We start from the raw sequence: 16,501 nt of genomic DNA, 5'->3' as shown, positions 1-16,501 counted from the left end.
CTTCCAAAGCAAATGCCGTTTAAATAGGGTTTTGTGAAAGCCCATGCTTCTCAAAGGTGAATGTTGCCATGCTCGGGCACACAGGTCTTTTTCGATGCCCTCAGTGTCTTTGGTGAGCTGTTGCGTGTCGCTGATGATGTTAGCCCTGCTGTGAGAGGAGGCAGTTAATTCCTGGAGGGACCACACACTGTGATGGGAAGAAGAGTGAGGGCTAAAGCTAAATGTAAGCTAGCCTAAGAAGAGCTGTCATTCCAGAGGCACGTCCGCCTTTATTTTTACTTACTTATTTATTTTGGCCGCCTGCTCAGCATGTGGGATCTTAGTTCCCCGACCAGGATCAAATCCGCGCCTTCTTGGAAGCACAGAGTCTTAACCACTCAACCACCAGGGAAGCCCTTTTTTTTTTTTTTAACCACACCACTCGGCTTGTGGGATCTTAGTTACCCTACCAGGGATTGAATCCAGGCCCTCGGCAGTGGGAGCGCAGAGTCCTAACCACTGGACCAAGATTAGAACCCACGCCTGCCTTTAGATAGCAAGGTGGTATGGATTTTATGTTGCTGTCAGTTTCAGTTGGCTTGACTTGGAGTGGAGACCTCCAGGTGAAAAAGAAACCGTGAGCTACTGGATGCCACAGGTTCCTTAAGGAGGTTTGGGACTATTGTTCCTCTTCCCATCTCTCAAGAGAGGGCCTGCGGACACAGAGGGCTCAGAGGGGAGCCCTGATGAGTTGTTGTCCTTGACCCAGCCACGGCCATGTCTGTATCATTTGGCTTCCCACCTGGGAAGTGTGACTGCTGGTACATCCTCCTGCTGGTACAAACCGCTGGACCAGAGGTTTCTGATTCTAGAATCAGCCTTCTAGCAAAGGAGATACAGGGCACAGACCGCTGTCACATGGCAGAGCAAACAGCATCCTGTTGTGTGGCAGAACGTGTGAATATTCACACGGAGCCAGATCAGGTCAGAAATTTTTTTTTTAATTGGGTATAGTTGATTTACATATTATATTAGTTTCGCTTGTACAACATTGTGATTCAAACATTTTTATACATTATATTCCATTTAAAGTTATAAGATATTGGCTCTATTCCCTGTGCTGTACAATCTATCCTTGTAGTTCATTCATTTTATACTTAGTAGTTTGTGCCTCCTCATCCTCTACTCCCATCTTGCACCTCACCCCTCCTCTCTCCCCACTGGTAACCACTAGTTTGTTCTCTGTATCTGCGAGTCTCTTTCTGTTTTGTTGTATTCACTTGCTTTACTTTTAGATTCCATATATAAGTGATAACATAGAGTATTTGTGTTTCTCTGACTTACTCGACTAAGCATAATACCCTCCAGGTCCATCCATGTTGCAAATGGCAAAATTTCACTCTTTTTTATGGCTGAGTAATGTTACATTGTGTGTGTGTGTGTGTGTGTGTGTGTGTGTGTGTGTGCGCACGCGTGCGTATCACTTTTTTATCCATTCATCTGTTTTGTTTTGTTTTTTTAAATATTTATTTATTTTTGACTGCTTTGGGTCTTTGTTGCTGCGCTGGCTTTCTCTAGTTGCGGTGAGTGAGGGTTACTCTTCATTGTGGTGCTTGGGCTTCTCATTGTGGTGGCTTCTCTTATTGTGGAGCATGGGCTTTAGGCGCTCGGGCTTCAGTAGTTGTGGCTCGTGGGCTCTAGAGTGCAGGCTCAGTAGTTGTGGCACATGGGCTTAGTAGCTCTGCGGTATGTGGGATTTTCTTGGACCAGGGATTGAACTCACGTCCCCTGCACTGGCAGGCAGATTCTTAACCACTGGGCCACCAGGGACGTCCCATTCATCTGTTGATGGACACTTGGGTTGCAGCCATGTCTTGGCTACTGTAAGTAATACTGCTATGAACATTTGGGTGTATGTATCTTTTCTGCATATATTCTTGCCCCCTTTGTTGTAGATTAGTTGACCATAAATGCGTTTATTTCTGAGCTCTCTATTCTGTTCTATTCTGTTCCGTTGATCTACATGTCTGTTTCTGTGCCAGTACCATACTTTTGATTACATTGGCTTTGTAGTATAGTCTGAAGTCAGGGAGCATGATACCTGCAGCCCTGTTCTTTCTCAGGGTTGCTTTGGTAATTTGGGGTCTTTTGTGTTTCCATACAAATTTTATTTTATTTTATTTTTTAAATTTTTCCATACAAATTTTAGAATTATTTGTTCCAGTTCTGTAAAAAATGCCATGGGTATTTTGATAGCGATTGCATTGAATCTGTGGATTTCCTTGGGTAGTTTTGGTTATTTTAACAATATTAATTCTTCCAATCCATGAACACTATATCTTTCCATCTGTTTGTGTTTCTTCAGTTTCTTTCATCAGGGTCTCAGAATTTTCCGAGTATAGGTCTTTTTGAATCAGGTCAGATTTTGCTTCGAAATGAATTTGTCTCTAATTTATTTTTTTTAAAAGTTTGATTTTTTTTGCCTGAGCTTATTGGGTTTTGGATTTGTGGGGAAGGGATTGTGAGCACATGCCAGTTCTCCAGCACTCCTGTCAGGTGTATTTAAGGTCTAGCACTGAGGCTTCTTGAGCTTTGGAGGAAATTGGGGGTGCCAGGAGGATGGAGGAGTGTTTTCTCACATAGTCGGGTGTGTTCACAGGCAGGCGTGAGAGCCACTGTTCCCGACCCTGCCCAGATTTCTGATCCTCTAAGTTCCAGTTGTTTAGTGAAACTGGATTGAAGAAGTTTGGGTTGTTGATCAATTATTCAGGAAGATATACCCCCACCTTTCAGATGAGGGCCTTTTTTTTTTTTTTTAAATCAACAGAATTAAAAATGTTACTGTAATGATTGGGATACCAAATTGTACACTCTAAATATATGCAGTTTACTGTATGTTAACTGTATCTCAATAAAAGTTCTTTAAAAAAAAAGGAAAAAAAGTGTTTTAAAGAAATCAAAACCAATAAAACATTGATAACTTAAAAAATGTTACTGTACTTTTTCAAGATTTATCCTTAGAATCAGGAGAGCCCAGTAAAGCTTGGGGGCAAAGAGATTCATTCCCCAAACCAAAATGTCCCCAGAAACCACAGCAAATTTGTGAGATGCCAACAAGAGAGGGGCTTTTGATAGCTAATAAGGACCTACTGTACAGCACAAGGAACTCTACTCAATACTCCATTAATGGCCTATATGAGGAAGAATCTGAAAAAGAGTGGGTATATGTATATGTATAACTGATTTACCTTGCTATACAGCAGAAAGTAACACAACATTGTAAATCAGTTATACTCCAATTAAAAAAAAAACAGGTCTTTTAAATAACTTGGGATGCATCAAGACCAAGGAACTCAGTGGAACCGCTAGAATTTACTTCTTGAAGACTATTAAATGATGAAAGGGTCGTAGGTGTTATTCTTTGAAGAGAAAGCTTTCCTAGAACATGCTGAGTAATTCCGTAGAGCGAGCGTTTGTCTGTGTGTGGAGTAGCCTTGAAGGAGAAGCATTGGGGTGTGACGGGGTCCCAGCGGGAGGACCAGTCAGCTCTCTGTCCTGAGAGGGCTCCATGGTCACAGCTCTGGGGGTCTCTGAGGAACTGCAGCCCTCTCTCCCCACAGATACCCCCTCACCCCACCCTGCTGGGAGGGTAAGGAGGACAGGGTTGTTTCTTGCTCTCTGCAGGGCCAGCAGGCACTTAACCTCTGTGTCTGGTAGGATGGTGGGTGATTTTAAGTTTCTGTATTCTTTCTGTGTTTTCCAGATTTCAGCACTGAGAATGTATTACTCCATCATCAGGAAAGGGGTTGTTAAAAGAGAATTTTACTCACGGTCATGTAACCACATAACAGATTGAGGGCTCCCTGAAAATTGAACCCTTACTGTAGAAAGCACTTATAAAATTTATCAGCTCACAGGCCAACCATAGCAATCATAACTTACCAACATTATTGGATTTTTCTTACGTGATTTTTGGATCTTGTGGTGGTTCTGGGTCATAGTTCTGGGCATCAATTTTTAGTTTACAGCACTTGAATATCACTTTTGAAGTATTTGAGGTGTCAGAGTGCCCTTACTTCTGTAATACTTCTCTTTAAAGGAGCCTACTTAAAACTTAAATTCATATATTTTAAAGGAAACCTGGTCTCACTGCCTTAAGCGGAAACCAGCGTTACTTGCCATGAGTATTTGTTTGAGTTGAATTTATGAAAGTCCAGTCAGTTGCTATTGACGGCAGAGGCTTTGAGCCTTAGTCACGCTCTTCTTTTTTCTTAAATAGGAAGATGAGCAAGCTTTCAAGTGGTGTGAAGGGCGTGTCAGCACTGCCCTGAGAAGTGCCCTTGATTGTGATCAGAAAGATACCAGGGGAAGCTGGTGCCAAGTCTGTGTGCCCCCACATCCTGAGTGCCACCCCTTCCTTGGGGGACTTTGATCTGATTTTGGGTGCCTGATGTACCACCTCCTCGGAGAGGAATGGAGGAGAAAGGACTGGGTGGCTGGGGGTGCCCGTTAAAGGCGCCAACTCCCTGTCAAATGGGTGCTCTGACATGACTGTGTGTGATCATCCTTGACCTGGCCTGACCCGCCCAGCCAATGGTCGTGACCCCCACACTGACCGGGACTTTCTTCCAGCAGGAGACCACTGTCTGCAGCTCCCGTGAAGATGTCCACTCCAGACCCACCCCTGGGCGGAACTCCTCGGCCAGGCCCTTCCCCAGGCCCGGGCCCCTCCCCCGGAGCCATGTTGGGCCCCAGCCCGGGTCCCTCACCTGGCTCTGCCCACAGCATGATGGGGCCCAGCCCAGGGCCTCCCTCAGCAGGACACCCCATCCAGACCCAGGGGCCTGGAGGGTACCCTCAGGACAACATGCACCAGATGCACAAGGTAGGGAGCCCTGGGCCTGCTGTGAGCCGGCAGCCACCTCACCCTGAGTCTCTCACGCCCGTTGTTTTGTGAATGAATTAAAAATGTCCAAATCCTAAAAGATGGCTCGTGGCCCATAGTTTCCTCCACTCGGGCTGCTCGGTTCATCCAGGAAACACAGCACAGCAGCAGGTGCCCTCTGTCCCCGCTCCATCCTGTACTCGGATACTGCTGTCTTAACCATTAACCTGAGCCAATCAGGGATGCTTTTGCCAGGGAGATGAGAAAAACCTCTTTTAACAGAAATAGTTATCCTCTATCGTTGTGTTCCTGGGAGGTGGCGGAAGGAAGTGAGGAAATATCTTCTTTTGGATAGCATCTAAAAGAAAAGATGACATTTCCAAGCATCGGGGCCACAGGAGGCCATCATGGTAGAAGATGCAAGTGGTGTGGCTTGGGGATGAAGGATCTCTGCTAACCCCTCTGGCCTCCCTACCAGGGCTGTCCATGTGTTTGTACCCCATTTCACTTACTCTCTTCCCCCCAGTTCATCGGGTGTAGATGGGTATTGTGCCCATTTTGCAGATGAGGAAGTAGAGTCTCAGAGAGATGGTCACTCAGTGAGTTAGTGGCAGAGCCATCTCATCCCTCCAGCCCTCCCTGCACCTCAGGCCTGTGCCACCTCACTGACCTCCAGCACAGTGAGGTGACCCCCTCCCCTCCCTGCCCTCCCCATCTCCCATATATTTCTGTCAACTTTGGTACAGTATCTGTCTTGTCACTTCCCTCTTGGGAAGCTGTTGGTAACCCCCCCTTCCGATCTGGACCCACTTCTCCAGCACCGTCTCCTTTTTCCTCTGTCCATTTTGTTTCTTCCTCCTGGACAATTGCCACACATCTGTGAGATGCCTGCCATGTTTCTGGCCTGGGAGCTGAGGTTGGGTGGTTTGTCGTGTCCCCCCCGCCCCGGCCTGCACAGAGCTCCTGCTCTGGGGGAGGTGAGCCCAGGGAAGCAGGAGCAGAGGGCGGGCCCCACCCAAGTCCGCTCCGCATCCTGAGGGCCCCAGCTGCTCCCGCTTGCGACGCTGGCCCTCGTGCTCCCAGCCCGGCACCCTCTCGTCCTCCTCTCACGTCGCATGTTGGGCTGTAGCTGACTTTGCTGGGCCACCTTTTTGACCCGAGAGCTGGATGCTTGCATAACTGGGCCTACACAGGGCCTGGAAGGGTCTCGGAAAAGTCCCCCTTCCCAGCCATTCCATAGGGGGAGTGCTTAGTGCCGAGCATCAGGAGGGAAAATGTGTGTTCCCATCCCACTAGGATCTGACCCTGCCTCCTCGGAGGGACAGTCTCCCTGCCAGCTAGCAGGCGGGAGGCTGATCTCAGATCCGTGAGGACATTTGACGTATTATACCATGCTTCCTGGGCAGGAGTTACTGCCTGTCTCTCTGATTTACATTCTCCCAGGCAAGAGGGTCCCTCATCTGAAGACTTGTCACCAGGTGTTCTTGTGACGATGAACAGGGAGCCTGGTATCCCGGCTAAAACTGCTCCTGACCAGGAGCTGTATGTATCTTTTCCTTGTGAGATTTTGGACATCTGAAGCTGTCCCTTCACCCTCTCTCCGGTGTCCTAGTCCAGCTGTCCCCTTGCCTCTAGACCACCAGTCTGCAGGTCCCGTGAGTGGTATGATTTCATGGACCTGCCTTGACACCTAAGTAGATGTCAGGACCACGTCTTGGGCCTGAGCCACTTGGTCACGTTGGCGGTTCAGTAAATGCCGTGGTGAATTTGGATGGACGTTTTCAGTGACATGGAATTTCTCTCACCTGGCGCTTTTCTGTGCCGCCTCTTCCCGTCCCCCTTGCTGATCCTGCTGTGTTGTCCACTCTCATAGCCAATGGAGTCCATGCACGAGAAGGGCATGTCGGACGACCCCCGCTACAACCAGATGAAGGGGATGGGGATGCGGTCGGGGGGCCACGCAGGGATGGGGCCCCCGCCAAGCCCCATGGACCAGCACTCCCAAGGTATGGTTTCCTTTCTCTTCTTTCCTTGTGTTTGTTGCCCTCGGGAAGTCCTGCGGTCATTTTGCTAATTGGGTCACCCATAGATGGGTTCAGAGGACCCAGGACAATTGAGCCCTGTGGGAGACCCTGCCACGGAGGGCTGTGTAGCTTGGGCTTGGCTGGTGCCCTGTTCCGGGGGTCTTGTCTTGGAGCAGCCCTAGGAGAGCAGATATTAGTGGAACGGAACCGTGTTCAGTGCTGGGTGTTAGACAGGCCCCGGGCAGGGCGGGGTCCTCGGGAGAGCAGCTCTGGTGCCACCCAGTGCAAAGTCCTGGGAGTTCCCTGGTGGTCCAGTGGTGTGGACTCAGCACTTCCACTGCTGGGCCCTGGGTTTGTTCCCTGGTCGGGGAACTAAGATCCTGAAAGCCTTGTGGAACAGCTGGGGGAGAAAAAAAGAAAAGAAATGCGGATTCCTGGGTCCCGCTTCAGACCTACTAAGTCAGAGTCTCAGGAGGGGGCCGGGGCTTGGCTTTAACAAGCCCTCCGGGTGGCTTTGCTAAATGGGGAGGTTTGAGAAGCGATGGGGTACGTGGCTTGGGAAGTGATGGGGCCACAAGTAATGCAGGTGAGGGGAGTGGGCCTGGCCAAGCTGAGGGGCCGGGGGGTGGGCCCAGAGAAAGCCCAGATCTCCGTGACAGTCAGCTTTAATCATTGGCAAGTTACTGAGAGGTGGGCCGAACCACACCAGTTGTGCAGGGCTGCCGACCAGGCTGCGAGTGTCTGTCCTCTGGTGCCTCTTGTTTGAATCATGAGAACAAAATCTCAGGGTAGGGGCCGGTGTAATCAGGGCGGAAAGGTTCCCGTTTCTGCCTTAAAAATTACTGGACATGTGCTGCCGAGCAACCGCTCAAGTCCACGTTTCGCCGCAGGTTACCCCTCGCCCCTGGGCGGCTCCGAGCACGCCTCCAGTCCGGTTCCAGCCAGCGGCCCGTCCTCAGGCCCACAGATGTCATCCGGGCCAGGAGGGGCCCCGCTGGATGGTGCTGACCCCCAGGCTTTGGGACAGCAGAACCGGGGCCCAACCCCCTTTAACCAGAACCAGCTGCACCAGCTCAGAGCTCAGATCATGGCCTACAAGATGCTGGCCCGGGGGCAGCCCCTCCCCGACCACCTGCAGATGGCAGTGCAGGGAAAGCGGCCGATGCCCGGGATGCAGCAGCAGATGCCAACACTACCTCCACCCTCTGTGTCCGCAACAGGACCCGGCCCCGGCCCCGGCCCTGGCCCCGGCCCCGGCCCCGGTCCTGGACCAGCACCTCCAAATTACAGCAGGCCTCACGGTAAAGCCCAGCGCCCATGGTCCTTGGGGTGGGCAGGGGTCTCTGAGCAGACTGACAGGAGCATGGGCGTCAGTGTTGGGCAGATCTGGGCTCTGCTGCCCATCGGCTTCCCTGACAGCAGGGCTGCTGTCGTGATAAATGCTGTTTCTCCAGCTCCCCCCCCCCCCCACTCTCCTGGTGCCCACGATGAGGGGCTTGTTGTTGGGCATGTCCCCTGGAGCCAGGGCTGCCAGGGCTGGGTGGAGGGGGCAGGTGCAGGTAGAAGCACAGGACGCGTTTTATCCTCTTGTTTCTTTGTCCCTGCGTGTAGGTATGGGAGGGCCCAACATGCCCCCTCCAGGACCCTCAGGCGTGCCCCCCGGGATGCCCGGCCAGCCCCCCGGAGGGCCTCCCAAGCCCTGGCCTGAAGGTAAGTTCCCTCTGTCCTGGTGACACATCTGTGCCCGGACTCCCATGTCATACGTGCACCGTGCAGACCCTGAGATGAGCCCGGGCCGAGGACACGTCCTCGCTGCCTCTGCTGTCTTCTTCAGGTCTCACCTGGCCCTGCTCGGCTCCCAATGGCTTGGGTTTGGTTCCATTCCTGTGTACCTACCCACCCTTGTCTTGTGGCTCACGGTGACCCTGGGTCTCTGAATTGGTATCAGGAAGAGAAGGGTGCTAGTGAGCGAGTCCACCACGTGGCTCAAATGAGAGGCCGCGGAGAGGCCCGACTGTAGCCCCCAGCACCATCCTTCAGGATGCAGCGTCCCAAGCCTGCAGGTCTTGGCTGACTCTCTTCCCGCCTGAGAATGCTTCCCAGCGCCGTGGGAGGCAGGCAGGATGGCAGGGCGGCTTGGGATTCTGTCTCCCGTGTGTTCTGTGTAAAATGTAGTCTGATTATTTGAGGGCCACATCTGTGAGGTCAAAGGAGTGGATGATATGGACTCATTCCCCTTCTTCAGGGCCTGAGGTTCAGTGATGGGCATTGAAGGGCTGATCGCTTAAATAGGATTCTTTTGGAGCTGGGCTGGATGGAAGGCAGGCAACCGTTGCTCCCATGAGGCCACAGCACGGCAAGGCCACACCCAGGCTTGACACTTGGACCGGTGGGGGCTTCGGGGATGGGGCGTGTAGGCTGAGATCTGGAGGAGGAAGAGGGAGCGAGACCCCTGAGTGAGGAGCGGTGAGGCAGTGGAGGGGGGCGGGGCACGGGGAGCCGCTCAGGCCTTGTCAGCCTCGGGGACGAGTCTGTCCCCAGGGCAGTGAGCACCCAGCAGGCTTCTCATCTCCACCTGGAACGGACCTGGAACCTAACTCTGCGTCCTCCTTCTTGACTCCCCCAGGACCCATGGCGAATGCTGCTGCCCCCACGAGCACACCTCAGAAGCTGATCCCCCCACAGCCGACCGGTCGCCCCTCGCCCGCGCCCCCCGCCGTCCCGCCCGCTGCCTCCCCTGTGATGCCGCCCCAGACACAGTCGCCGGGGCAGCCGGCCCAGCCCGCCCCCATGGTGCCGCTCCACCAGAAGCAGAGCCGCATCACCCCCATCCAGAAGCCACGGGGGCTGGACCCCGTGGAGATCCTGCAGGAGCGGGAGTACAGGTAAGGATGCCGCTGCCTGCAGCCATCGGAGGGTGCTGCGCCCCACCCCCTGGTCACAATTCTTAAGGCCTACGGGGTGTGCAGCCAGAGATCACCCTCCTGCCTCTGTCCCCAGCCTCCCAGTTCCCTGAGTTGGTGTGTATCCTTCCAGAGACATCGAGTGTGTACACAGGCAGACGGGTGCCGATGGCTGCATGGTCCCCAGATGGTACCTGATGTGCACAGTGTTCCCTCCCACGGCAGCATATCTTAGAGATCACCCCCTATTTGTACAAAATGAACTCCTTTTTTCTGGATGCATTCTGCTGGTGGCTATACTGTAACTTATTTAGCCAGTCTCTTACCTGAAGGCATGTTAGGTAGTTTCTAATTTTTCGTTAAGACGATGCTGTAGTAGATACACTTGCATACCTCTCATTTCACACGTATGTACTTATGGCAGGATAAGTTTGTAAATGTGGGGTAGTTTGCGTACAGGGGATTTATGTGCATGTGGAAATTTCGTAGATTTTGTAAAAGCGCCCTCCACGGAGATTGTACAGACGTGTTGGAATGAACGTGCTGTTGCTCCTCTCCAGCATAGTGTGTTCTCCAACTTTTGGCTCATCCACACTCAAAAGGCCACCTGGCAAGTTTGGTGGTGGATCTTTCTCAAACATCACTAGCTGTTGGTGGCTTTGCCAAAGGCCTCCTGGGCGCTGTGTGAGATGCCATGCACCCAGTACAGCTGTATCACCCTGTCCCACACTTGGGGACGCCTGAGATTCACTCCCTGAGCACTGAGCACTCGCCCCGTTTCTCCATTGCATTTATAACCTGTTCAGGGCTGGCCTCTCCCGGTAAATGTCCGCTCCATCAGGGGAGGGGGCTGTGCCTCGTTCACGTTAAATCCCCACGTGCATCAGTAAAATCTGGGCTAATGAGTGTCTCCGGAGCGCATCTCCAGCTGTGATGTGCCCTGGAGCTCCAGCCCCTCTACCCAGGCGCCTCTCCACCTGCTCCTTCTGAACAGCTTAAAGGTGGCCTTACGCCCCCCACTTTTCCCTTCTGTCTCTGGTGCCATGCAGCAGCTGAATGGACTGTGGCCCCTGCGGTCCCTTGACCCTTGCTTGTGCTCCCTCATCCTCGGTGTCCCCTTGGTGAAACCTCTCAGCTCCCTTCCCCCCAGCACTGTTCACCCTGCCATCTGGTGTACATGTCCTCCCTGCCTTCCTGCTCTCTTCCTGGCCTGTGCAGTCTGTTTCCCACATGACAATGTCAAATCTCTTTTTACGGTTAGCTTACATTAGATCTGTTCCCTGGGTTAAAACCGGCTTCTGGTTATCCATTGAGTAACCCTTTTCTCTTTACCTCCTGCAGAGTTCTCTGTCCTCACCTACCTGACTCTCCTGGTTTCTCTTTCTCTTCAGCAAGTTAGACTTGTTCCTGCCCCAGGGCCTTTGCACATGCTATGCTTGACTGCTTGTGGTTATTTAAGCTTTATTGCCAAGGTCCCCACCATATAGAGGCCCTGCCCCCACCTTTCCAGCCCCCTCCTCAAAGTCCTTCTTTGGAATAGATACTTTTTTAACTCCTTTGTGGCCTGTTGTCTTGATAATGCTGTGAGCTTGAGCGCAACAAACAGCCCTGTTTGTCTTGTTTAGTGCTGAATCCCTGCACCTGGAATGGTCCCTGGCACACAGTGGGTTCTCAATAAGTGTGTGAGAGACCGAGTGAGGAGATTATCCCATTTGAACTTCAGACCAAGCCTGTAGTGTTGCTCTGAGGATTCTCCCCACTTCATAGCTGAGTACACTGAGGCTCACGGGCTAAGCAGATTCCCAGGGCTGGAACACAGACCCTGGCCTGCCTGACTCCAGAGGCCGGCTCCTGCTGCTGAAATGCCAGAAGCCAGCCGCGCTGTCAGTTTTCCTGTTTGTTGTGGCTCCCGAGACCCCTGTGGCTGCCCTCCTGTGTGTAGTCTGTGTTATGTGGCATCCTCTTCTCAGCTGTCTCCTGTCTCATGACTAGTATCAGCCTCCCTCAAGGGGTGGATTCTTCCGAGGCTCCAGCTTCAAAGAAAGGGAACAGGGGGGTTCCTTGTAAACAGGTGAACTCCTCATCACCCCTCCTTTTTTCTGTCTTCGTGCCCTAGGCTGCAGGCTCGCATCGCACACCGAATTCAGGAACTTGAAAACCTCCCCGGGTCCCTGGCTGGGGATTTGCGAACCAAAGCGACCATCGAGCTCAAGGCCCTCAGGCTGCTGAACTTCCAGAGGCAGGTGGGCGCAGACGAGGGCCATTGCTTTCAGAAGGGACCCTTTCTGCCAGCCTTGATGCTTAGATTCAGAGAGCTGCTCACCAGGCAGTTATTAAATGTACCCTGACTGTTAAAGCCCCTGTGCTGGGACTTCCCTGTTGGTCCAGTGGTTAAGACTTCGCCTTACAATGCAGGGGGAGTGTGGGTTCGATCTCTGGTCAGGAAGCTAAGATCCCACATGCCTCACAGCCATAAAACCAAAACATTAAAACAGAAGCAATGTTGTAACAAATTCAATAAAGACTTTAAAAATGGTCCACATCAAAAAAATCTTAAAAGGTCGCAGTGTCAACCCACACTTGCTAGTGCACGGTACTCCTTCCTCTCCACGTCCTGCCCAGTGGAGGGACACTGGGATGACTAAGTGTGGTCCTTCCCTAAGGTGGCAGTGACCAGCTTGAAGCAGGGACTTTGATGGGTCTCTTTCCTCCTTCCTTCCTTCCTTCCTTTTTTTTTTAAATTTTCTTTTATTTGGTCGAGCTGCACAGCATGAGGGATCTTACTTAGTTCCCTGATCAGGGATCGAACCCATGCCCCCTGCATTGGAAGCGCAGGGTCCTAACCCCTGGACTGCCAGGGAAGTCCCTAGATGGGTCTATTTCTAAGGGTCCTTTAGTTTTTTTTTTTTTAATATTTATTTTTATTATTTATTTATTAATTTATTTTATTTTTGGCTGTGCTGGGTCTTTGTTGCTGTACACAGGCTTTCTCTAGTTGTGGCGAGCGGGAGCTACTCTTTATTGCGGTGTTTGGGCTTCTCTTGTTGCGAAGCATGGGCTCTAGGCACGTGGGCTTCTGTAGTTGTGGCAAGTGGGCTCAGTAGTTGTGGCTCACAAGCTCAGTTGCTCTGTGGCATGTGGGATCTTCCTGGCCCAGGGCTCAAACCCATGTTCCCTGCATTGGCAGGTGGATTATTAACCACTGTGCCACCAGTCCTCTTGGAAGCCCAAGAGTCCTTCACTTTTGAACGACCAGTAAGAAATTTTGTTTGTGGTTGAGGGAGGGCAAAGCTGGAGACCTGCAGGCCTGAGCAGAGGGCTCTCTGCTGGGTGTCCAGAAGCAGCCGTCTCCTACCCTGGGCGTGCTCCACCCACGGGCACGCACCACGGGCCCTCCTGGGAGCAGCAGCCTGCTGCCTGGCCTGTGACGTGGAGGCACGCATGTCACATGGATGTCACCGAGTCGTGCCCGTCACCACTTTCTCCTCTTCCTTCCCGAAGCTGCGACAGGAGGTGGTGGTGTGCATGAGGAGGGACACGGCCCTCGAGACGGCCCTCAACGCCAAGGCCTACAAGCGCAGCAAGCGGCAGTCCCTGCGCGAGGCCCGCATCACTGAGAAGCTGGAGAAGCAGCAGAAGATCGAGCAGGAGCGTAAGCGCCGGCAGAAGCACCAGGTGCGCCCCGGCCGCGCTTGCCCCGAGCCTGGGTCAGCAGCGCCGCGCAGTCGCGTCCCGGTTTTCCTCTCAACACGCTGTCTGCGTCTCTTTGTCTCTTTTCTGTCCATTATAAAAGAGTATCCTAGGCACTAAGAATACTCCAGTGGAATCAAACACACATATAACACGTAGGGAGTTAACAGGGTGCAAAGAGACATGCCTCGGGGATAGAGTGATGGAGGAGCCCTTTACACGGGACGGTCAGTCGGGGAGGGTCTCCCTGAGGAGGTGAGGTCTGAGCAGAGCCCCGAAGGAGGAGCTACACAGATGTGTGGACGAGGCTCTTTGCAGACAGAGGGGAAGGTGCAAAGGCCTCGGGGCTGGAATGTGCCCCAGTGTGGTCAGAGTGGGGTGGGAGGGGAAGGGTGGGAGGAGGTGAGAATAGGGAGGTGATGGGCAGAGCATGCAGGGCCTGCGGGCCGAGGGGATAACTTGAACTCATGCTCTGAGTGAGGTGGGAGCCACGGAGGGTCCTGAGCAGAGGAGGGAGTGATCTGACTGAGGTTGTTACAAGATCCGTCAAGGAGACCAGAATCTCTGCTCAAGCAGGATTTGGGATGATTCTGTTTGTTTCCTCATTTATGTTTTCTAAAGTTTTTCTGTAAATAGTGTCTGTTACTGGGGTCGTTTAAAATAACAGAGACTCAACATTCGGCGTTAACCACTGTTAACATTTTGGTATATGTCATTCCAACATTTTTTGTCTGTATATGTACAGTGATCAGAAGTTAAACAGCTGCCTTTAAAACTATATACACCGACACTGAGCTGTCTGAAGCATGATTTTAACGTCTGCGTTGTTTTCCGTCCCTGCGTGCCCAGCATCCAGTGATTTATGAAACCAATTCCCTGTTTGGGAACATGCAGCGTATTCTCAACTTTCTGGTGTTAAAGTGACACTGGGATGGATAGGCATTTTTGCACTTGAATTTGGAGGCCAATCTCTGCTATTTTCCTTAAAACAAATCCCTAGCAGTGCTCTGGTTGGAGGGCGGGCGCATTTTGCAGCAGTTGGCAGACGCTGCCAGGTTGTCCCAGTCAGGGCGACTGCCCCATCTGCTGTGCACAAGGCGGGGCCCTTCCCACCACACAGTCCACACAGAGGATGCTGGGCCTTGTAGGCAGGCGGTGTTGCCATAGCGTTTTGATTGCATCCCCTTGGTTTTGACCAAGCCCTTTTTGAAGTTCCGTCTCAGTTGGGACAGCACCGCAGCGACTCCTGTCCTGTGGTCAGCCTGCTCTTCTGTGTGCGTCCTGCAGGAATACCTCAACAGCATTCTTCAGCACGCCAAGGATTTCAAAGAATATCACAGATCCGTCACGGGCAAAATCCAGAAACTCACGAAGGCAGTGGCCACGTACCATGCCAACACTGAGCGGGAACAGAAGAAGGAGAACGAAAGAATCGAGAAGGAGCGCATGCGGAGGCTCATGGTACGTCTGGCCATGGTGACCCAGGTCCCTTTGTGCGGGCACTGGGTGTCTCGGGCGCAGGGAGTGACCGCCCAGGGTTACGCCCAGGCATTTTGCTGCTCAGAGTTAGAGGCAGGACAGAGAAGGAAAGGGCTTGGGTTTGGGAGTCCGCAAGACCTGGCCCCAGATCTTTGCCTGGTCACTCCGACCATCGGTGACCACGTGACCTCAGCCCGTCAGCTGGCTGCTCTGTGCTCTCCGGAAAGTAAAGGTGGCACCCCCTCCTGGTGGGAGAGCCACTGATGTGAGCCCGGGCTCCCACCCCACCCATCGCATCTGACCGTGTATTATTCACGGAGGGTCCTCGGATCGGGCCGATACTGACAGGCACTGCTGTGTGAACGGGGACACGGTAGTAAGAAGGACACAGTCCCTGCCCTGGTGGGGCTCGTGCTGGCCCTAGAGAGATAGATGCCCAAGCAAGACAGACGAGATAGTTTTGGGTGGTGAAAGCACACTGAGGCGAATGAAGCAGGACAAGAGAGGAGGGACTCACCAGGTGTCACGGGCAGGGTGGGTGTGACCGACGAATGTGGAGATCCAGGGGAAGCACCTCCCACCAAACAGGAGCTGAGGGCAAAGGCCCAAGGGGGGAAAAAGCTGTGTCTGAGGCCCAGTCGGTGGCACCTAGAACAGCGTGGTGCGGGGCAGAGTGAGGTCGGAGTCCCAGGGGCAGTTACGTGGAGGCTTGCAGGCCATGGGGAGGGCTCTGGATTTAATTCTGACCATGACGGGGAGCCTCGGGCAGCTGCAAGCTGGGGTGGAGAGTGGGGGCAACATGATCCGATGTATTCAGAAAGCGACGCTGGGTGATCTGAGGGAGGGAGGTGGCTTGGATGAGGTGGAGAGAAGGGTCGGGATTGGGTGTATTTGTGGACAGCGGGGTTGGGACTTTTAAATGGCTCTTGGCAGGACCACGTCTGTCAGCAGGTCCCTGAGGGGCCTGGAGCTGGGTGGGAACTGAGGAAATTCTGCTGGGGAGTTAGTAGTTATATGAAGAGTGTGAATACAGCGCAGCGCCAGGTGTGAGCTCAGTGCTCCCTAAACGTAGGTCCGGCTGCTGGGGCAGAGCAGCTGCGCAGGCTGCTTGAGTCTGGTTTGCCCGCCCTGGGTGCTGGGGGACACATGTCATGAGCACGCGCTGTAACCACATGCTTCCGCAGGCCGAGGACGAGGAGGGGTACCGCAAGCTCATCGACCAGAAGAAGGACAAGCGCCTGGCCTACCTCCTGCAGCAGACGGACGAGTACGTGGCTAACCTCACGGAGCTGGTGCGGCAGCACAAGGCCGCCCAGGTCGCCAAGGAGAAGAAGAAGAAGAAGAAAAAGAAGGTGTGCCCCTCCCTCGGTGGAACTGGAGTGGTGTGTATTCGCACAGGCCTTGGCCTCCCGGTCAAGGGGTGACCGTGTCTCTCTTTCCTTCCAGAAGGCAGAAAATGCTGAAGGACAGACACCTGCAATCGGACCTGATGGCGAGGTGAGGAACCAGGGGGTTTTTCTGTGGAAATACCAGCCCAGCCC

The 16,501-nt window shown here is 52.9% G+C and overlaps 1 protein-coding gene across 1 annotated transcript in view; it reads left to right on the top strand.

Moving 5' to 3' along the window:
* The window catches only part of SMARCA4 (SWI/SNF related, matrix associated, actin dependent regulator of chromatin, subfamily a, member 4), an 87,074-nt gene that overhangs the window by 10,745 nt on the left and 59,828 nt on the right, over nt 1-16,501 (top strand). Inside the window, 10 exon segments of the mRNA XM_057708188.1 lie at nt 4,615-4,864; nt 6,738-6,870; nt 7,779-8,189; nt 8,500-8,598; nt 9,515-9,773; nt 11,908-12,034; nt 13,293-13,466; nt 14,769-14,942; nt 16,145-16,312; nt 16,407-16,457. Of these exon segments, the coding sequence (XP_057564171.1) occupies nt 4,643-4,864; nt 6,738-6,870; nt 7,779-8,189; nt 8,500-8,598; nt 9,515-9,773; nt 11,908-12,034; nt 13,293-13,466; nt 14,769-14,942; nt 16,145-16,312; nt 16,407-16,457 (1,818 nt within the window). The 5' untranslated portion in view covers nt 4,615-4,642.

This window comes from Hippopotamus amphibius, chromosome 15 (genome assembly GCF_030028045.1).
Source record: "Hippopotamus amphibius kiboko isolate mHipAmp2 chromosome 15, mHipAmp2.hap2, whole genome shotgun sequence".
In the NCBI taxonomy this organism is placed as follows: Eukaryota; Metazoa; Chordata; class Mammalia; order Artiodactyla; family Hippopotamidae; genus Hippopotamus; species Hippopotamus amphibius.
Note: the sequence above shows the minus strand (reverse complement) of the source record. Positions and strands in the feature narration are given on the sequence as shown.